The 14950-nt window shown below is 46.5% G+C and overlaps 1 protein-coding gene across 2 annotated transcripts in view; it reads right to left on the bottom strand.

Moving 5' to 3' along the window:
* Positions 1 to 10120, bottom strand: part of LOC105990474 (PWWP domain-containing protein MUM1) — a 29596-nt gene extending 19476 nt beyond the window's left edge. The window contains exons 1-6 of one of the 2 annotated variants that reach the window (XM_013022911.1): positions 10083 to 10120; positions 8685 to 8814; positions 8038 to 8123; positions 6832 to 6902; positions 3386 to 4216; positions 1662 to 1763 (exon numbers count right to left, since the gene is read on the bottom strand). In XM_013022911.1, the coding sequence (XP_012878365.1) occupies positions 1662 to 1763; positions 3386 to 4216; positions 6832 to 6902; positions 8038 to 8123; positions 8685 to 8741 (1147 nt within the window). In that variant the 5' untranslated portion in view covers positions 8742 to 8814; positions 10083 to 10120. Of the gene's footprint in view, positions 1 to 1661; positions 1764 to 3385; positions 4217 to 6831; positions 6903 to 8037; positions 8124 to 8684; positions 8815 to 9968; positions 10027 to 10082 lie in introns of those variants that run through there. The other variant, XM_013022912.1, reaches the window with a different exon arrangement.
* Between the last annotated feature and the right edge of the window lie 4830 nt (positions 10121 to 14950).

Genomic DNA, 14950 nt, shown 5'->3' with positions numbered 1-14950 from the left:
ACAACACCTTTATAGTAACAAAACAAACAAACAAACAAACCTCAGGGACAGTGCCTAAGCCCTGAGTTCAAGCCCCATGGCCAACAAATAAATAAAAGCAATAAAAAAAAATTTTTTAAGTCAAGTGCCAGCAGAAAGCAGAGGCTTGTGTGGGGCGCGGGCCTACGATGATAATTCAAAGCCACCACATATGACTATAAAAATTAATGCCCTTGAGAAGGAAGGCAAACCAGGATGAGCATCTGCACTCTCAGGAAGTCATCTTTCCACTTGGGGGAGGCATTTAGCTTGAGGACACTCTGAGGCCCAGCATGGATTAACTGGACACAGGCACACTTGGCCAATGTGGAGGTGGTAAGTAAATACTCAGAATGAGTTTGGCCTGATGGGTAAAACACGAAACCAACAGGGAGCAAAAGCTATTTCAAGCGATTGTCAGGACAAAGGGGTAAAATCCTGGGGCTGTGGCCATATGACCCCCATCCCTGGCTGGTGGCCACAGATAGAAGGAAAGGTCCCTCCAGGAAGGTATGGGGTTCCTTCTTTGTGGCTAGTTAATCCTGCTCATGCTAGCAGTGATTGCTGATCTTCCACCACTTACTCCTCACAAATGCACTGCAGGGGTGTTATGGCTTCTATGGCCTTGGAACAGTCCAGACACTCAGTGGAAGGCAGTTGGGGAGGACACAACAAAATGACTCATCACCCCCAGAAAATGATAACCAATTCCCACTAAGAACAATTAGGAGATGGTGAGAACGTGACACATACATACACACACACACACACACAAAATGAAAAAACTGAGCTAGCACACACACATACACAAAGTGAAATTATAATTATACTTATTAATGATGAAAAGCTCTTAGTAGTTTATATGAAAAGAACAGAAAAGCCACACAAACAAAGCGTACACACTCACACTCACACACACACACACTTGTACAAAGGCATGCACACATCTATTCCTGCGCATTAGAACCGGCCAGTGTCTGGCTGCACAGATGCCTATAGCTTTGTAGAATGTCACCACTGGGGCAAGCAGGTGATAGGCTGAACAGACTTTCCTATAGTTTCCCTACCCCATCCTATGAATCCACAATTAATTCCAAACTAGAAGTGGACAGGCCAGAGATAAGCATCATGTCTAAAAGCAGAGCTGGTTCTAGACTTTTCGTTTGGTGCTTGTTCAAACCTCTGGATCCTTTTGTAGTTGTGTCCTGCTTCCCTGGAAACAAGTACCTTTTCCTCTGGGGAAAACAGGAATGGTGGGAAGGGGAGACCCCATAGCATTCCTGGAAAGACCAATTTGGCCATTGCCAAAGGGATTGATCAGAGGCTGCAGAACTGGTGAGGCAGTGTGCGGCCACGCCCAAAGGAGGGCAGTATAGCCCATCAATTCACTCAGCCACCCTCAGACCCTTGGAGGGGACCAAGGACAAGGGCTGAGCCCCTCTTCTCTTTGTGTAAAGATCTTTTTTTTTTTTTTCAGATGAGGGGACTGAAAAGGGGCATTTCTTAGGGTCCCTGCCAGGCTCTCGTTTGGTAGGAAAAAAATGACCCAAGAGACTTGGTGGCTAATGTCAGAAATGTTTTCAGAGCCATGGCCCACATTTCTCCCTCCTACATGAATACAGCAGACTCTGGTGCTTTCTTACCATGATACAAAAGGATTCTTGGTGGCTCCTCATCTTCCTCATCTTCCTCCAGAATGGAATTAATGGAATTAAACTCCATGGACTCTTCAGAGGACTGAGGGTCTGCCAAGAATGTGAGGTTAGACTTTCATTATATTGTATTGTCACTGTAACTTCATCCCAAGAAAACATTTTATGACACATGGCCATCGATATAAAAGGAAAAGACCCTAGGCTGTGCAGAACTCAAAATAAGATATACCTTAATTAGAGTCCATTTTATTATGTCTCTTTCTGATTGTTATGGGTTTTTGTTATGGTTTTTTGTTTTTTAACCTCTGAGCCTTTTTGTGTATGCTCTTGGGTTTTTGAGACAGGTTTTGTTATATAGGGCAGATAAGACTGGTAGTCATAATCCTAACAGGCATCACCCACCACATCTAGTTTCCAGAGTATATTTTAAATGGGGGAGAAAATGAGAGAGAGAGAGAGAGAGAGAGAGAGAGAGAGAGAGAACATGCTTTCATGTCATAAAGAGGCTGCTCCTAAGAAGCAACAACCTAAAACTAAATTATGATAAATTCAACATATTCTGGATGGGAATTATTTTCTTTTTCCACTGGGCCATTCAACAAATATTCATGGAGCATATTCTGTGGAAAGGTGATACAAGCATTGTGTCAACAATGGAGAGGTCATAAGCGTTGCCTTTTCTTTACTTATCTAGTGGCCTAAGTCCTAGAACCCTTCTCAGAAGGCAGCCTAGGAAGTGTTCAGTAAACACTCAATAAATGAGGTTGAGCAGCTGGAAGCTGGGTCCTCCCTTTGAGGTTGGACAGCTGGTTGCTCAGAACCCAAGACAAGGGAGATGAAGCCAGGGGTCTCAAAGGGTGAATTTCAGCACAAGACAGGTGCTCCCTTTTCCTAAATGGGAATTCTTTTTCAATGTGTTTTTTCCCCCCTCCCTTCTTCCTTCTGAAGTACAGGGGACCGACAGAGCATGAATAACTCAATTCCAGATTGAGCTCCAAACAAGGTAGAGGGCAGTCACCATCTCTTTAGAACATGGCACACGCCAGCTCCCTGTAGCCTTCCAATGTGTGAGTAGAGGGCCTGGGAAGGAAATTTCCAATTAACAGAGATCTGTGCTGTATGTCTGCAATGAAGCCATTTCCAGATATCTGACCACAAAGTGGGTAAGATTTCTGAATTAGCATTTCAAAACTAAGTGGGATGCTACAAGGTTTAGGCGGAAAAAAAAAAATCACAGGTCTCCACAATCACACAAAGATGGTTACATGGGAACTCCGCAAGTCGGGATACTTTTAATCACTTTTTGCAAGTCCTACCTCATCTACCGGGAATGCATTATTAGTTCTGCAAAGATTAAGAATAAAGAGAAAACCCTAAGGGTGCAGATGCAGCAGGCATCCCGGCCCCATGCATCGCTGCCTGTGTCACCAACAGCCACCCCTCACACTCTGCCAGAGGCTCCCTTTCCAACTTGCTCCGCTTCAAACAAAAATAAAGACCTAAATATTTGGGAGGAGCTGAGGTAATTATAGCTCAGTGGGGAGACAAAGGAATGAGAAATCTCTGCTCGGAATCTATTTTGGAAACAGTCTCATTAAGATCTGGTTAAAAATACTCAAGAGCTGCCTGAGGATCCGGACTGGCAAAGCCCAAGCCCAGGGAGGAGTTGAGGATCTAAGGATCTAGCTCAGGCACTGCCGGAGTTCGCTTACCTTCTTCTATCCTGTCACTGTCACGGTCCCGAAGAGGATTGCTGGGTTGCTCTGCCTGAGTGTTGGAGGGAGCTGGACTGGGTTTATTGGCAGCTCTGTGCAAAGTCGTGCATTCACTTGTCTCCTGCCTAGTGGACAACGTTGCGCCTTCAAGTGCTATCCCCTTGGAACCTGTCTGCAGATGTGTGGCATGTGGCCTCTGGCCTTTATCTAGGCGCAATCTTTTTGCAGAACATTCCCCAGTCTGCTCCAGGGCGGGGAGCACTGTGAGGCTGCCTGATGGGTCATATCCTTCGGCACTGGCACATGGATCACTCTCCTTGGCTTGAGAAGGCCAGGCCTGTCTCTTATTCTCTTCTTTGATTTCTCTCCTGGAAAGGATAGGCACTGTCTGGCACCAGCTGGACTTACGTGCCAGAGTCAGATTTCTGTGGTGAATCTTTAATCCACTTTCATTGTGAGAACCTTCTCCAGCTGAAGCAGTGAACTGGGCCCTTGGGGTTTCACCTTTCCCGAGCCCCTTCTTATGCTCCACTTCTTTTTCACTAGTGGATGACTGTGACAAACTTTGTGGTTTGTATCCCTCCTTCCTCTCGGGTCCAGAATCAGCCGACACATCTTCACAAGGTAAAGATGAAGATGGAGAACCAGAGCGTGAGGAGGCTGCTTCTGTACACTGCTTTTCTCTCTGAGATAGTGCAAGTTCATCTTTCCTTGAATGGTTTTCTTGATTCAAACTGGGTGTCTCACTCAAAACATCTAAAGCCACGCGTAGTGACCGTCTATAGGTCAGCTCCTCCAGGGGTGCGGTGGGGATTTGGCTCTCTGAGGCTGTAAGGATGGAAGACACATGCTAGTTATTACACTCAGGGACCCAGGCACTACCACCATAATCTTGCTTTCTCAAAAGCTTAAGTATCTATAAACTTCAGTCACTAGCATCCATCTGCTCCTGAGTGAAGTCGGGCCTAATATCTCTAACCTACGTTTTTCTAAAAGGAGACAAAGCTAGAAGACAGCTATTCATTCTCAGCTGCAATTAAAAAAAAAAATACTGACCTTAACCTGATTGGCTAAAACGATAAATTCCTTCAAGTTACAAAACAATACTGGGAGCAAAATGTATTCAAATGTTTTGCAAATCCTCTGTCAGCCTTACAATTTCCAATTCAATCAGGGTCAATAAAACCCAATGCCAACCAAATAAAGAACTCGGCTGGTAGTGGGTGCTTGGCTGGGGTTGGGGGGGGGGGAGTGATCAGCTAACGGGGGGATATAAAAAGACTCATTGTATGCTGCTTGGTTCCTCCACTTCTCTGCAAGGGCATTTCAAAGCCATAAAGGCATGTCGCAGGCCTCTAGTCTGCGCCCATCCTCCCGCTGCCATAGTTTTATTTATTCATTCCGACATACAGACACGGCGCTACTTATTTGAACAAGATGATAGAGGCAATATCACAACTCAGCGGGCACAATGCCTCAATCAAAACAGTATTTTGCCCGTTTAATATTAAAGACACCCACAAGTGGTCATCCCCCCAACAGGGTTTGAGCCAGTGGTGTAGATGCCACCCGGGGTCGGATGTCAGCACCACCTTCAACAGGCGGATGGGATCTTACACCACCAAACAATAGCAGTTTTCTAGGACAGGAAACTGAGCCTCATTTACTAAACACTGTGGGAAGGGATTCTGGTCAATGTTTTCACAAGACAAATCATCCTTTGCCAATACAATAAATAAGTGCTCCTATTTTAAAGGCAGAAAGCAATTTTTTTTATTTTTGGGTGCTGGCCCTGGAGCTTGAACTCAAGACCTGGGTGCTTTTCCTGAGTTTCTTTATGTTTAAGGCTAGCGCTGTACTACTTGAGACACAGCTCTACTTCTGGCTTTTTTGGTATTTTATTGGAAATAAGAATCTCACAGACTTTCCTGCTCAGGCTGGCTTCAAACCAGGATCCCATGGTCTCAGCCTCCTGAGTAGCTAGGAGTATAGGTTTGAGTCCTAGGCGTCCTACCAAGAGCAATTTTAAGTCTGGTTTTGCTAGAAAGTGATTAGGTGGGCACCCAGAGGATGATTACTGTTCTCTAGCTGTGTATGCATGTGACAGATCTCTGGCTCTGCCAGGCTTACTTCAAGTCCCTCTCAGCTATGAAATGCACAGAGGATAGCTGCTAAATTAAGCGTTCTGGAGAAGGAAGCAGAGTCCCGCTTGCCAGTTGACCAGCCTCATTCCTATCCAGACAATACCTGCATATAATGGGCAGCAACCAGTGCAGATCCTAGACTACCCCACTCTTTCTCTTCTTGGGCTCTGTTCTGGAATCTTACATAACCAAGTGCTTTTTAGCCAGATGGCAAGAGAGCCAGTTTACAGCCTTACCTGTGGGATAGCCAAAAAAAAGGGGGGGGGCGGGGAGCCACACCCCCCTTCCCCCATGGCAGTAAACTCATCAATGTCTTTAGATCACTTGAGAGAACTATTTATTGAAATGGCCTTAAACCTTAAATAAAGAACATGACTAGGAGGGCCAGGCCTCATGGCACATCTGTAAACGCAGCAGTTGAGTCTGAGGCAAAGAATCGAGAGTTCCGGGCCGGCCTGGAATATATATTGTGATTCTGCCTCAAATGCCTCCCTCCCCCAAAAAACACAGGAGTAGGGGCCGAGATCGCAGCTCACTGGTGAGTACAAGGCCCCAGATTCTGTCTCTAATCCAGCCAAAAGGAAAAAAAAAATTACTGATGGCTCATGCCAATAATCCTAGCTACTCAGAGTTTGAGACTTGAAAGACTGAGGTTCAAACTCAATCCAGGCAGAAAAATCTGCCAGATACCATCTCTAATTACCCAACAAAATACTGGACTGAAGGTGTGGCTCAAGTGGCCAGTATTGGTCTGAAAAAAAGTTCAATATACACACAAAAAAACTGGAAAATCCTGGAAAGGCTTAAGAAAGCAGATCTAGCCGGGCATCAGCAGCTCAAATCTATAATCCTAACTACTCAGGAGGCTGATATCTGAGGTTGGAGGTTCAAAACCAGCCTGGGAAGGAAAGTCTGTGAGACTTTTCTTCAATTAACTACCAAAAAAATAAAAAAATAAACACAAAAAAAACAAACCACCTGGACATGGCACTGTAGTACTAGCCCTGAGCAAAAACAAGCCCTAAATTCAAGCCCAGGTTGGCACCAAAAAAAAAAAAAAAGCAAGCAGATCCAAGCTACCTTTTTTTGTCTTTGTTTCTGCCTGGAACCCCTGTTTAGCCTGAGTGCTGGGATAACAGACCTGGGTTTTTTTCCTTTCTCATCATATGTCATTCACATTCCCTTCCATAAGGAAATACAGACTGCACAGGGTAAATTTTTACCGACAGAGCGGAGTTTTCTTCCCTTCTCCCAAGCTCCTTTTGTCAAAACTCACGGTCACCCGAAGTGTGCTCTTACCTAACAAGGCAGCAATGTTCTCAATTTGAGACTTCTTTAGGACCTTGACTTCTGTGCTCCTCACCTGGATTCTGCAGGGACAGACGCGGTTATACACTAGCAGCTAAGGCCTCCGAGACACTTTCAAACATGTTTTTCTCCAGATGACAAAAGAATTAGATTCAGTTCCCTCCTCAACCTTCCACTTACACCAAAAGTCACAGCCAACTAGGAATTCGTCTGCCTGAGGTTATAGGCAGCAAGGACCCCGGTGGGTGTGGGTTTTTTCCCCCTCCTTCTCTCTCTCTTTTAAGACAGAAAAGGTTGGCTGGAGTTAAGAGTAAAAATAAATTCAAATTGTGACTTTTATGAGGCAAATCCGACTTTCAACTGCACAAATAACTCCTTTGTTAGGTTTCCAGAGTAGACGATAATGTCACTAAAAGCTGTTTACAGCCCAGCAGGCGTGTTTTAGTTTAAAAGGATGTCTTTCCTTTTTAACTCAAGTATTCAATTACCTTCCCAGCCGCAGGGAGAGTGTGAGCTGGGGGCCAGGCGGGCTCTTGAGGCAGCTCTGAAGAAGCGGGAGATGGCAGGGAAGAAGTGGGGCCAGGGAGCCCCCCAAGAGACACAAGCAAGAAAGAGAACCAGCCAGGGAACTCTTTAGAAGTGGGGATTCTGACCCCAGACACGCCAGCACCATCACACATCACTGAAGTACTCATTGTCCTTGCAGACAACCCACACCTCTTCACACCCAGATAATCAGGTATAGGACAATACTGGATTGCCCCTTAACTACTCAATAACCTTTTGAATGCTGAAAAATTGTTTCTTATTGGAGTGCCAAGCTGGAAATCAAAGGCTTCAAAACCGACAGGCCCCTGCAGTTTCCAAAAGAAGATACACTAATCTGAGAAGGAAAGCTCTCTATTTGGACCCGAAAAAGAGTTGCTCTTGGGTATAGCTTGTTTATTCAAATTTCGTTAAAATCTCTCTGTGGATCTTACAGATGCTTTGCTCAGATCTTCAACTTCCAAACTAGCATAAAGTAGAATCAAGGTGTCATCCTCATAAAGCTGATTAGGAACTAATAATAAATAATAGTATCTACAGCATTATCAACCCTTACAAGTGGATCTCATGTTGTGGGGATCACAGAAGAGTATTAGAAATCCCAGACAGGGGGCAAAAAAAAAAAAGTATTAAGAAAACATAACACTTAACTTTTCCTCTAGGGAGAGTATTTGAACATCTAGAAAGAATGTCTTTTTTCTCTTATTTTTTGTTGGAGTCTCCGTTCTGGCCAATACCTAAGTTTAAAAGAAAAAAATAATCCTTGTTATTGAGACAAACTAAGGAACAGAGGCAAACACAAGAATACAAATGTAGTAAGTACAACTGCAGGATTTCAGATACTAGATCCAATCCCCTTAACTCAAATAGGAAAATGAGGCACATAAAGCCAAAGGAGACCTCAGTCCAGGGACCCAGGCTCCTTGCCTTCCAGCCCAGCACTTCCTGCTGAACTGCTGGAAGGCGTCCCCAAAACACTACTGTTATTTACTATCATGAGGCTTCTTGCCAGATATTCTCTTGAGTCAGAGCCTCACATGCCTTTTTATAGCTGACTCTGTTTTTTTTTTTCATAGTGTGAAAAAAAAGACACTTTCGGAAGCATGAGACTTTGTAAGCAGTAGACCAAAACCCCATTAAATGGGGAACGGGGATCTGTGCCAACAGATCCAGGCGCCAACTGTTCAGGTTCAATTATTCCACCCAAGCTACTCCTAGGTACAGGAGCCTGATAAAGATTTTACTTGTCATCTGAAAGTCATTTCTAATTCCTGAAATTACAGAATAATGGCTGTCACCTTCGCAGGCCATAATCGCTTTTCCCATCGGCAGAGGACATACTTGGCATCCGTCATGATTGGGACTCATGTGGCAAGTGGTAATGATTTGGCACAGACAAAATGCTTCAAGGTCTGCCGCTGATGTGCCCTGCAACAAAATTTGCACGGTGGTTTATGAAGGCGTTTGCTTGCTATTTTAACACAGACATAACCCTCAAGGGCAAAGGTGAGCTTGACTTATCCTGCAAGTAAATGGTTCAATTCTGTAACCTCAAAATGAGATGCTTAGTGCCTAAGAGCCCATTGACAAACAAAAAAAGGGACAGGACAGCCTTGGTACCTAGGAAGGCAGGTGTCTGTGTTGTTGTTGTTTCCCCCTCACACACACACACACACCATCCCCCATGAATAAAATACATCAGATTCCTTCCCAAAGGTTCTGTCCAGATTATTTTTAAAAGGCTCCTGAATAAATCATCCCTGGGCTGAAGGCCTGCCTCGAACCTCCACACGACAGGCATTTTAAACAATCACATCTTACAACCCTCCCCTGCTCAGGGAGTTAAACAGTAGCCCACAGAGCATTCAAAACAAAACAAAAACCCCACAGAGCTGAGGACTGCTCTCTCTTTGGGTTGCCATGTCCCTGAAAGGACAGGGACAGCTGCAAACCTTCTCTAAACCCAAGGCCAAGGCGGCCTAGGCTGTGGACAGAAATGGAAAGCTGGTGATGGGAGGGGGGGGGTGAGTATGGCAGAGGGGGGAGTTTAGGTAGCAGAGGAACCGGTGGGGGATGAGGAGGGGGAGGGTTTCGAGCAGCAGACAGGAATCCAGGCAGCAAAGACGAGGGTTCGCAGCAGTAAGGTAGGGGAGGTGGGGTTCAGGCAGCAAGAATGAGCTTTTTGCAGTAGCGATGAAGGATCACGCAGCAGAGATCAGGGACGCGGGGGACCCTCACATGTGGGCCAACGGGGGGGGGGGCGGGGGGAGGTGTTCCAGCAGCAAAGATGCGATTCGCAGTTAGTCGACGGGAGAAGGGGATCAGGTAGTAAGGACGGGTTTCCAGGGAGCAGAAAATGCGTCTGCGGCCGCAAAAATACGAGTTCGCAGAGACGGAGGATGAAGCAGCAAGGACCCGGGTGAAAGCAGAGGTGGGGGGGGATACGGCTAGCAGGCTCCAAGGTGCACACCCGGGGACGAGTCTCCCGGCCAGCCGGGGGCCGTCCCTCCCACAGGCCCAGCCAGGCCTCGCCGCCTCAGCCCCGCCCAGCGGACCCGAGGGGCTGCACAGGCCAGGCTCACCGGGCGCCTCGGCCTGTCCAGCACGGCGCCCGAGCCCAAGCGAGGAGGCCGCGGCGGCCCCAACCACAGAAGGCCAGCCCGCCAACCGCCGCCGCCCGTGCCCACCGCGCTCACCGCGCTCACCGCCTCCGCCGCTGCGCCGCTCCCCGCGGGCCTGGGGGCGGGGCCTGCCTCGCAGCAGCAGCGCCAAGCCCCTCCCTTCGCCACCTTCCAATGGGATGCTCGCATCGTCGTTCCGCCCCGCCTCCCGCTCTGGACGCCCGCGTTCTGGTGTAGGCCACGCCTCCCACTGTTCCTAGCGCGTGCGTAGAAGGGGCCATGGAAGTCTGACCGTACCAGGACCTCTTACCACCCCCGGGCGCTTACCTTTCCCGCCCTGCCCGCTTTTGTCTTCCAGTCAGACTCCAAACCCTAGTCTCGCGAGTCTCTGAGGGAAAATGGATGCCTCGCCACCTCACTTGCGCACGACCTCCGAGAGAACCTTCCAGAATGTTCCAGTTCTTAAGATGCTTACCAGTTGGCCCACGTGTGAGGGCCCCATGAGCTCTGCAGGGAGCTCACTTTTTTTTTTTTTTTTGGCCTGGCTGGAAACCCACTTTTTGTCACAGCCCTGAGGGCAGTTGTCCTGCAGACAGGCCCTGCTGTGGAGAGACATCTTACGGTGGAAGGCCTGGTCCTTAGAGTGAGGTGTCAGGCCCAGAGGGGAAAATGGGCATGGAGGTGAGCATCCAGGACCCCGTGGCCCTTGGGCAGAGAGCATCCAAGGCCTTGATGGCTGCATGGCAGCATGTGGGCCTTGACCTTGAAGGCCCAGTTCCACTGCCGAGACTGAGGCAAGAAAGGTTTTTTAATTGACTGTCACCTGTGGATCAGGCCTGTAATCCTAGCTACTCCGGATCTCAGGCTGGGATCTCAGGATCTGGGCTTGAAGCCGGCTTAGGCAGGAAAGTGTGAGACTCTTATCTCCAGTTAACTAGCAAAAAGCTGGAAGTGAAGCTGTGGCCTGAGTGGTAGAGCACCATTGAGTGAAAAAGCTCTAGGAAAGCCCCCAAGCCCTGAGTTCAAGCCCCAGTACCCACACATAAAAGGGGGAAAAGGTTGTGTTGTTTTTTTGTCAGTCCTGGGGCTTCAAGCCCCCAAGGTCCTCGGCACTGCCCCTGAGCTCTTCAGATCAAGGTGAATGTACTTACCTCTTGAGCCACAGCGCCATTTCCAGTTTTCTGGTAGTTAATTGGAGGTAAGACTCTCCTGGGGGCTGGGAATGTGGTAGAGTGCTTGCCTAGCATGCATGAAGCCCTGAGTTCGATTCCTCAGTACCACATACACAGAAAAAGCCAGAAGTGGCACTGTGGCTCAAGTGGTAGAGCTCTGGCTTTGAACTGAAGACCTCAGGGACAGTGCTCAGGCCCTGAGTTTCATGCCCCAGGACTCACAAAAAAACAGACTTGGGGACTTTCCTGCCTAAGCTGGCTTCAAACCAAGATCCTGAGATCTCAGCCTCCCGAGTAGCTAGGATTACAGGCATGAGCCACAGGCGCCTGACTTTTTTTTTTTTTAACTTTTTAGTTACTTATTTGAGCACCTCATGACTACAATGATAAGCCTGCCATAACTAGTAAATATTGCTTAGTGATATGTCCAAACTACCATACTTTTCTAGACAATAACAAATTCCTTTTATTTTTGTTAAAAAAAATCCATTTGTTATCAGGGCATCATTAACATTTTTCTGGATTTGACTGAGTGTGTATATTCTTGTTTGTTAAGATATTTAATATAGTCGGGTGCCAGTGGCTCAACCCCTATAATCCTAGCTACTCAGGAGGCTGAGATCTGAGGATCATGGTTCAAAGCCAGCTGGGGCAGGAAAGTCCATGAAACTCTTTTTTTTTTTTTTTTGTCGTGGGGCCTGAACTCTGGGCCTGGGCGCTGTCCCTCAGCTCTTCAGCTCAAGGCTAGCGCTCTACCACTTGAGTCATAGCACCACTTCCGGCTTTTTTTTTTTTTTTGCTTATGTGGTGCTGAGGAATCGAACCCAGGGCCCATGCAAGGCAAGCGCTCTACCACTGAGCCACCTTCCCAGCCCAAAGTCTGTGAAACTCTTATGTCTAATAAGCCAGCAGAAAACCAGAATGTGTTGCTGGGGAATCCAACCCAGGGCCTCAGACATGCAAGGCAAGTGTTCTACCACTGAGCCACCTTCCCAGCCCAAAGTCTGTGAAACTCTTATCTCCAATAAACCACCAGAAAACTAGAAGTGGCGCTGTAGCTCAAGTGGTAGAGCACTAGCCTTGAGCTGAAGAGCTGAGGGACAGCACTCAGGCCCAGAGTTCAAGCCCCATGACCGACAAAAAAGGTATTTAAGATATTAAGAAATGGGGAAAAAAATACAACAAAGGGGCCCATCAACTACACAGGACATTGATGAAAATGAACTAAGCAACTCAAGGGCAGCGATGGGAGGAAGGGAATGAAAGGGAACAGCTAACACTAAGCAAAAGGAGAGAAATGTACATATCACCCAATATGAAAGAAATAGTTGTATTGTCAAAGCTTATAGAATTCACAAACTTTATAGGCTAATATAACAATTTGCCTTATGACGGTTAAAATGTGTTTGTGACTGTAAGTATCACTAATCCTACAATACTGTGAAATTTGTGACATGTAGTCAATCTCAATAAATTTTTTTTAAAGATATTTCTGGGGAGAAAAAGGTTTTAATTGGCAAACAGCCCTGTGAATAGAGCGCCTGCCCCTCAAAACTGTCATGGGGGAGGTGCAGGCTTCCTGGGGCTTTCTGGACATCTCCCTGTAGCCTGACCAGGTGACACCATTTGGTCACTAATTCTTGTGTGATTAGTTCTCTTGCCATGGTGTCTGTGATGTTTCTAGGCCCCCATGTGTTCCTGATCCCTGTAACCCTGAAGACAACTAAGTAGGAGGTGGTATGATTATAGGTGAGCCTTAATGGTCCCTGTCTTTTTTTTTTTTATGCCAGTCTCACCTAGAACTTGTATTTATTTGGGGAGAAAAGCTAAATTTACAGCTGCAATAAAATAATAGACTTGTTGGGGCTGGGAATATGGCTTAGTGGGAGAGTACTTACCTAGCATGCATGAAGCTCTGGGTTCAATTCCTCAGCACTACATAAACAGAAAAAGCTGGAAAAAAAAAGCTGTGGCTCAAGTGGTAGAGTGCTAGCCTTGAGCAAAAAGAATCTCATGGACGGGGCCCCAGCCCTGAGTTTAAGCCCCAGGACTGGCCAAAAAAAAAAAAGAAAGAAAGAAAGAAAGAATAGACTTGCTAATATGACAAGAATACAGTTAAACTATTTACCAATTTTTCTGTTAACCAGCTAACCTATTAATTAAGCTGTTCACCCATTAATTAACCATTCATCAGTTAACCTGCTGTTTTAATACATCCAGTTAAACTGCTTGTCAGTTAACCTGTTCACTAGTTACATTCTCAGGTAACCTGTTCATCAGGTAATCCATTCACCTGTTAACATTTCCATCAGTTAACCTGTTTACTGGTTAACTCATTCATCAGATAATCCATTAGCTGTTCATCAGACTCAGTTAACAGATTTGCTAGTGCTAGAAGTGGTTAACCCAGTTTGTTGGCTTCATTTGCTTACCTGGTTCCTTGGCATTATTCACTATTCAGGTTAAGGGTCTCAGGAGAATACAGAAGTGTCAAGTGACTCCCTTCCTCCTGTGTTCTGAGTTTTCCATGTCAGGACTGGCGACCTGCACAGAGCCATAATTGGACATGTGTAAATTCGAGCAGTGACACAGCCCTGTGCAAGTGGGCAGTGTAGTTCAATGTTAACAAGGTCAAGGGACATCCCAGGTTCCCAGTGTAGTCCCCTTATGGCCTAATTAGGGCCTTGGATGGATCGGAGCACAGATCGAGTCTCAGTTCAGAGACGATTTTGATGTTCCAGCTCAATCGTTTTAGAAAATACACATTCAGTTCTGGTTCAGGCCAGCTCACCAGGCGAGGGTGTGCATGTAGGTTTTAATCTTTGATTTAGTTCATGGTTCAGTACCACACTTAATACATTTTCCACTCCTCATCGAATTAACAAAGATGAGAGAAATCACACTTGGCCCTCACGCAGGGTGTGAGATAGGCCGGGCAGTATGGGCCTGCGGGGGCTATGAATTGGTACCCGTCTGCAACGTACCATTGTCTGTCAGATGCCTTGACCGTGTTCAGACCGGCAATTTCCACTTCTAGGGATTTACCCTAAGGATACGATCAGATGTGCATGAAGATGAGCATGCAAGGATGCTTCATGCAGCATAATTTATGTCCTGGAAAATGTTATTTATGTCAGGAATCAAATAAGTGTCCAGCAATAGTTTTTTTGGTGTTTTTTTTTTGTTTTGACTTTGTACTGGTACTTGGACTTGACCTTAGTACCTGCACACTGTCCCTTAAACTTTTTCACTCAAGACTAATGCTCTACCAGTTGAACCACAGCTTCACTTTCAACTTTTTGGTGGTTGAGGTCCCCCCGGACTTTCCTGCCTGGGCTGGCTTTGAACCACAATCCTCAAGTCTCCATCCTGAATAGCTAACTAGAATTACAAGAATGAATCAACGCGATGGCTCAAGTGGTAGAGCATGAGCCTTGAGCTGAATTGTTCAGGGACAGCTCCCAGGCCTAGAGCTCAAGCCCCACGATTGACAAAAAAAAAGAGAGAGAGAGAGAGAGAGATATCTTTCATGCGATTGTTTCTAACATATTTATAAGATTATGTCTTTGTTGCCTTGTATGTCCCTCCCCCATGGTATAACCCCTGCTTTCAGGGCTGGGAGGGTAGCTCAGTGGTAGAGTGCTTGCCTTGCATGCCTGAGGCCCTGGGTTCGATTCCTCAGCACCACATAAGCAAAAAAAAAAAAAAAGCCGGAAGTGGTGCTATGACTCAAGTGGTAGAGCACTATCCTTGAGCTGAAGAGCTGAGGGA

Source organism: Dipodomys ordii, unplaced genomic scaffold (genome assembly GCF_000151885.1).
Source record: "Dipodomys ordii isolate 6190 unplaced genomic scaffold, Dord_2.0 Scaffold64, whole genome shotgun sequence".
Classification (NCBI taxonomy): Eukaryota; Metazoa; Chordata; class Mammalia; order Rodentia; family Heteromyidae; genus Dipodomys; species Dipodomys ordii.
This window is presented reverse-complemented; position numbering and strand designations above follow the sequence as displayed.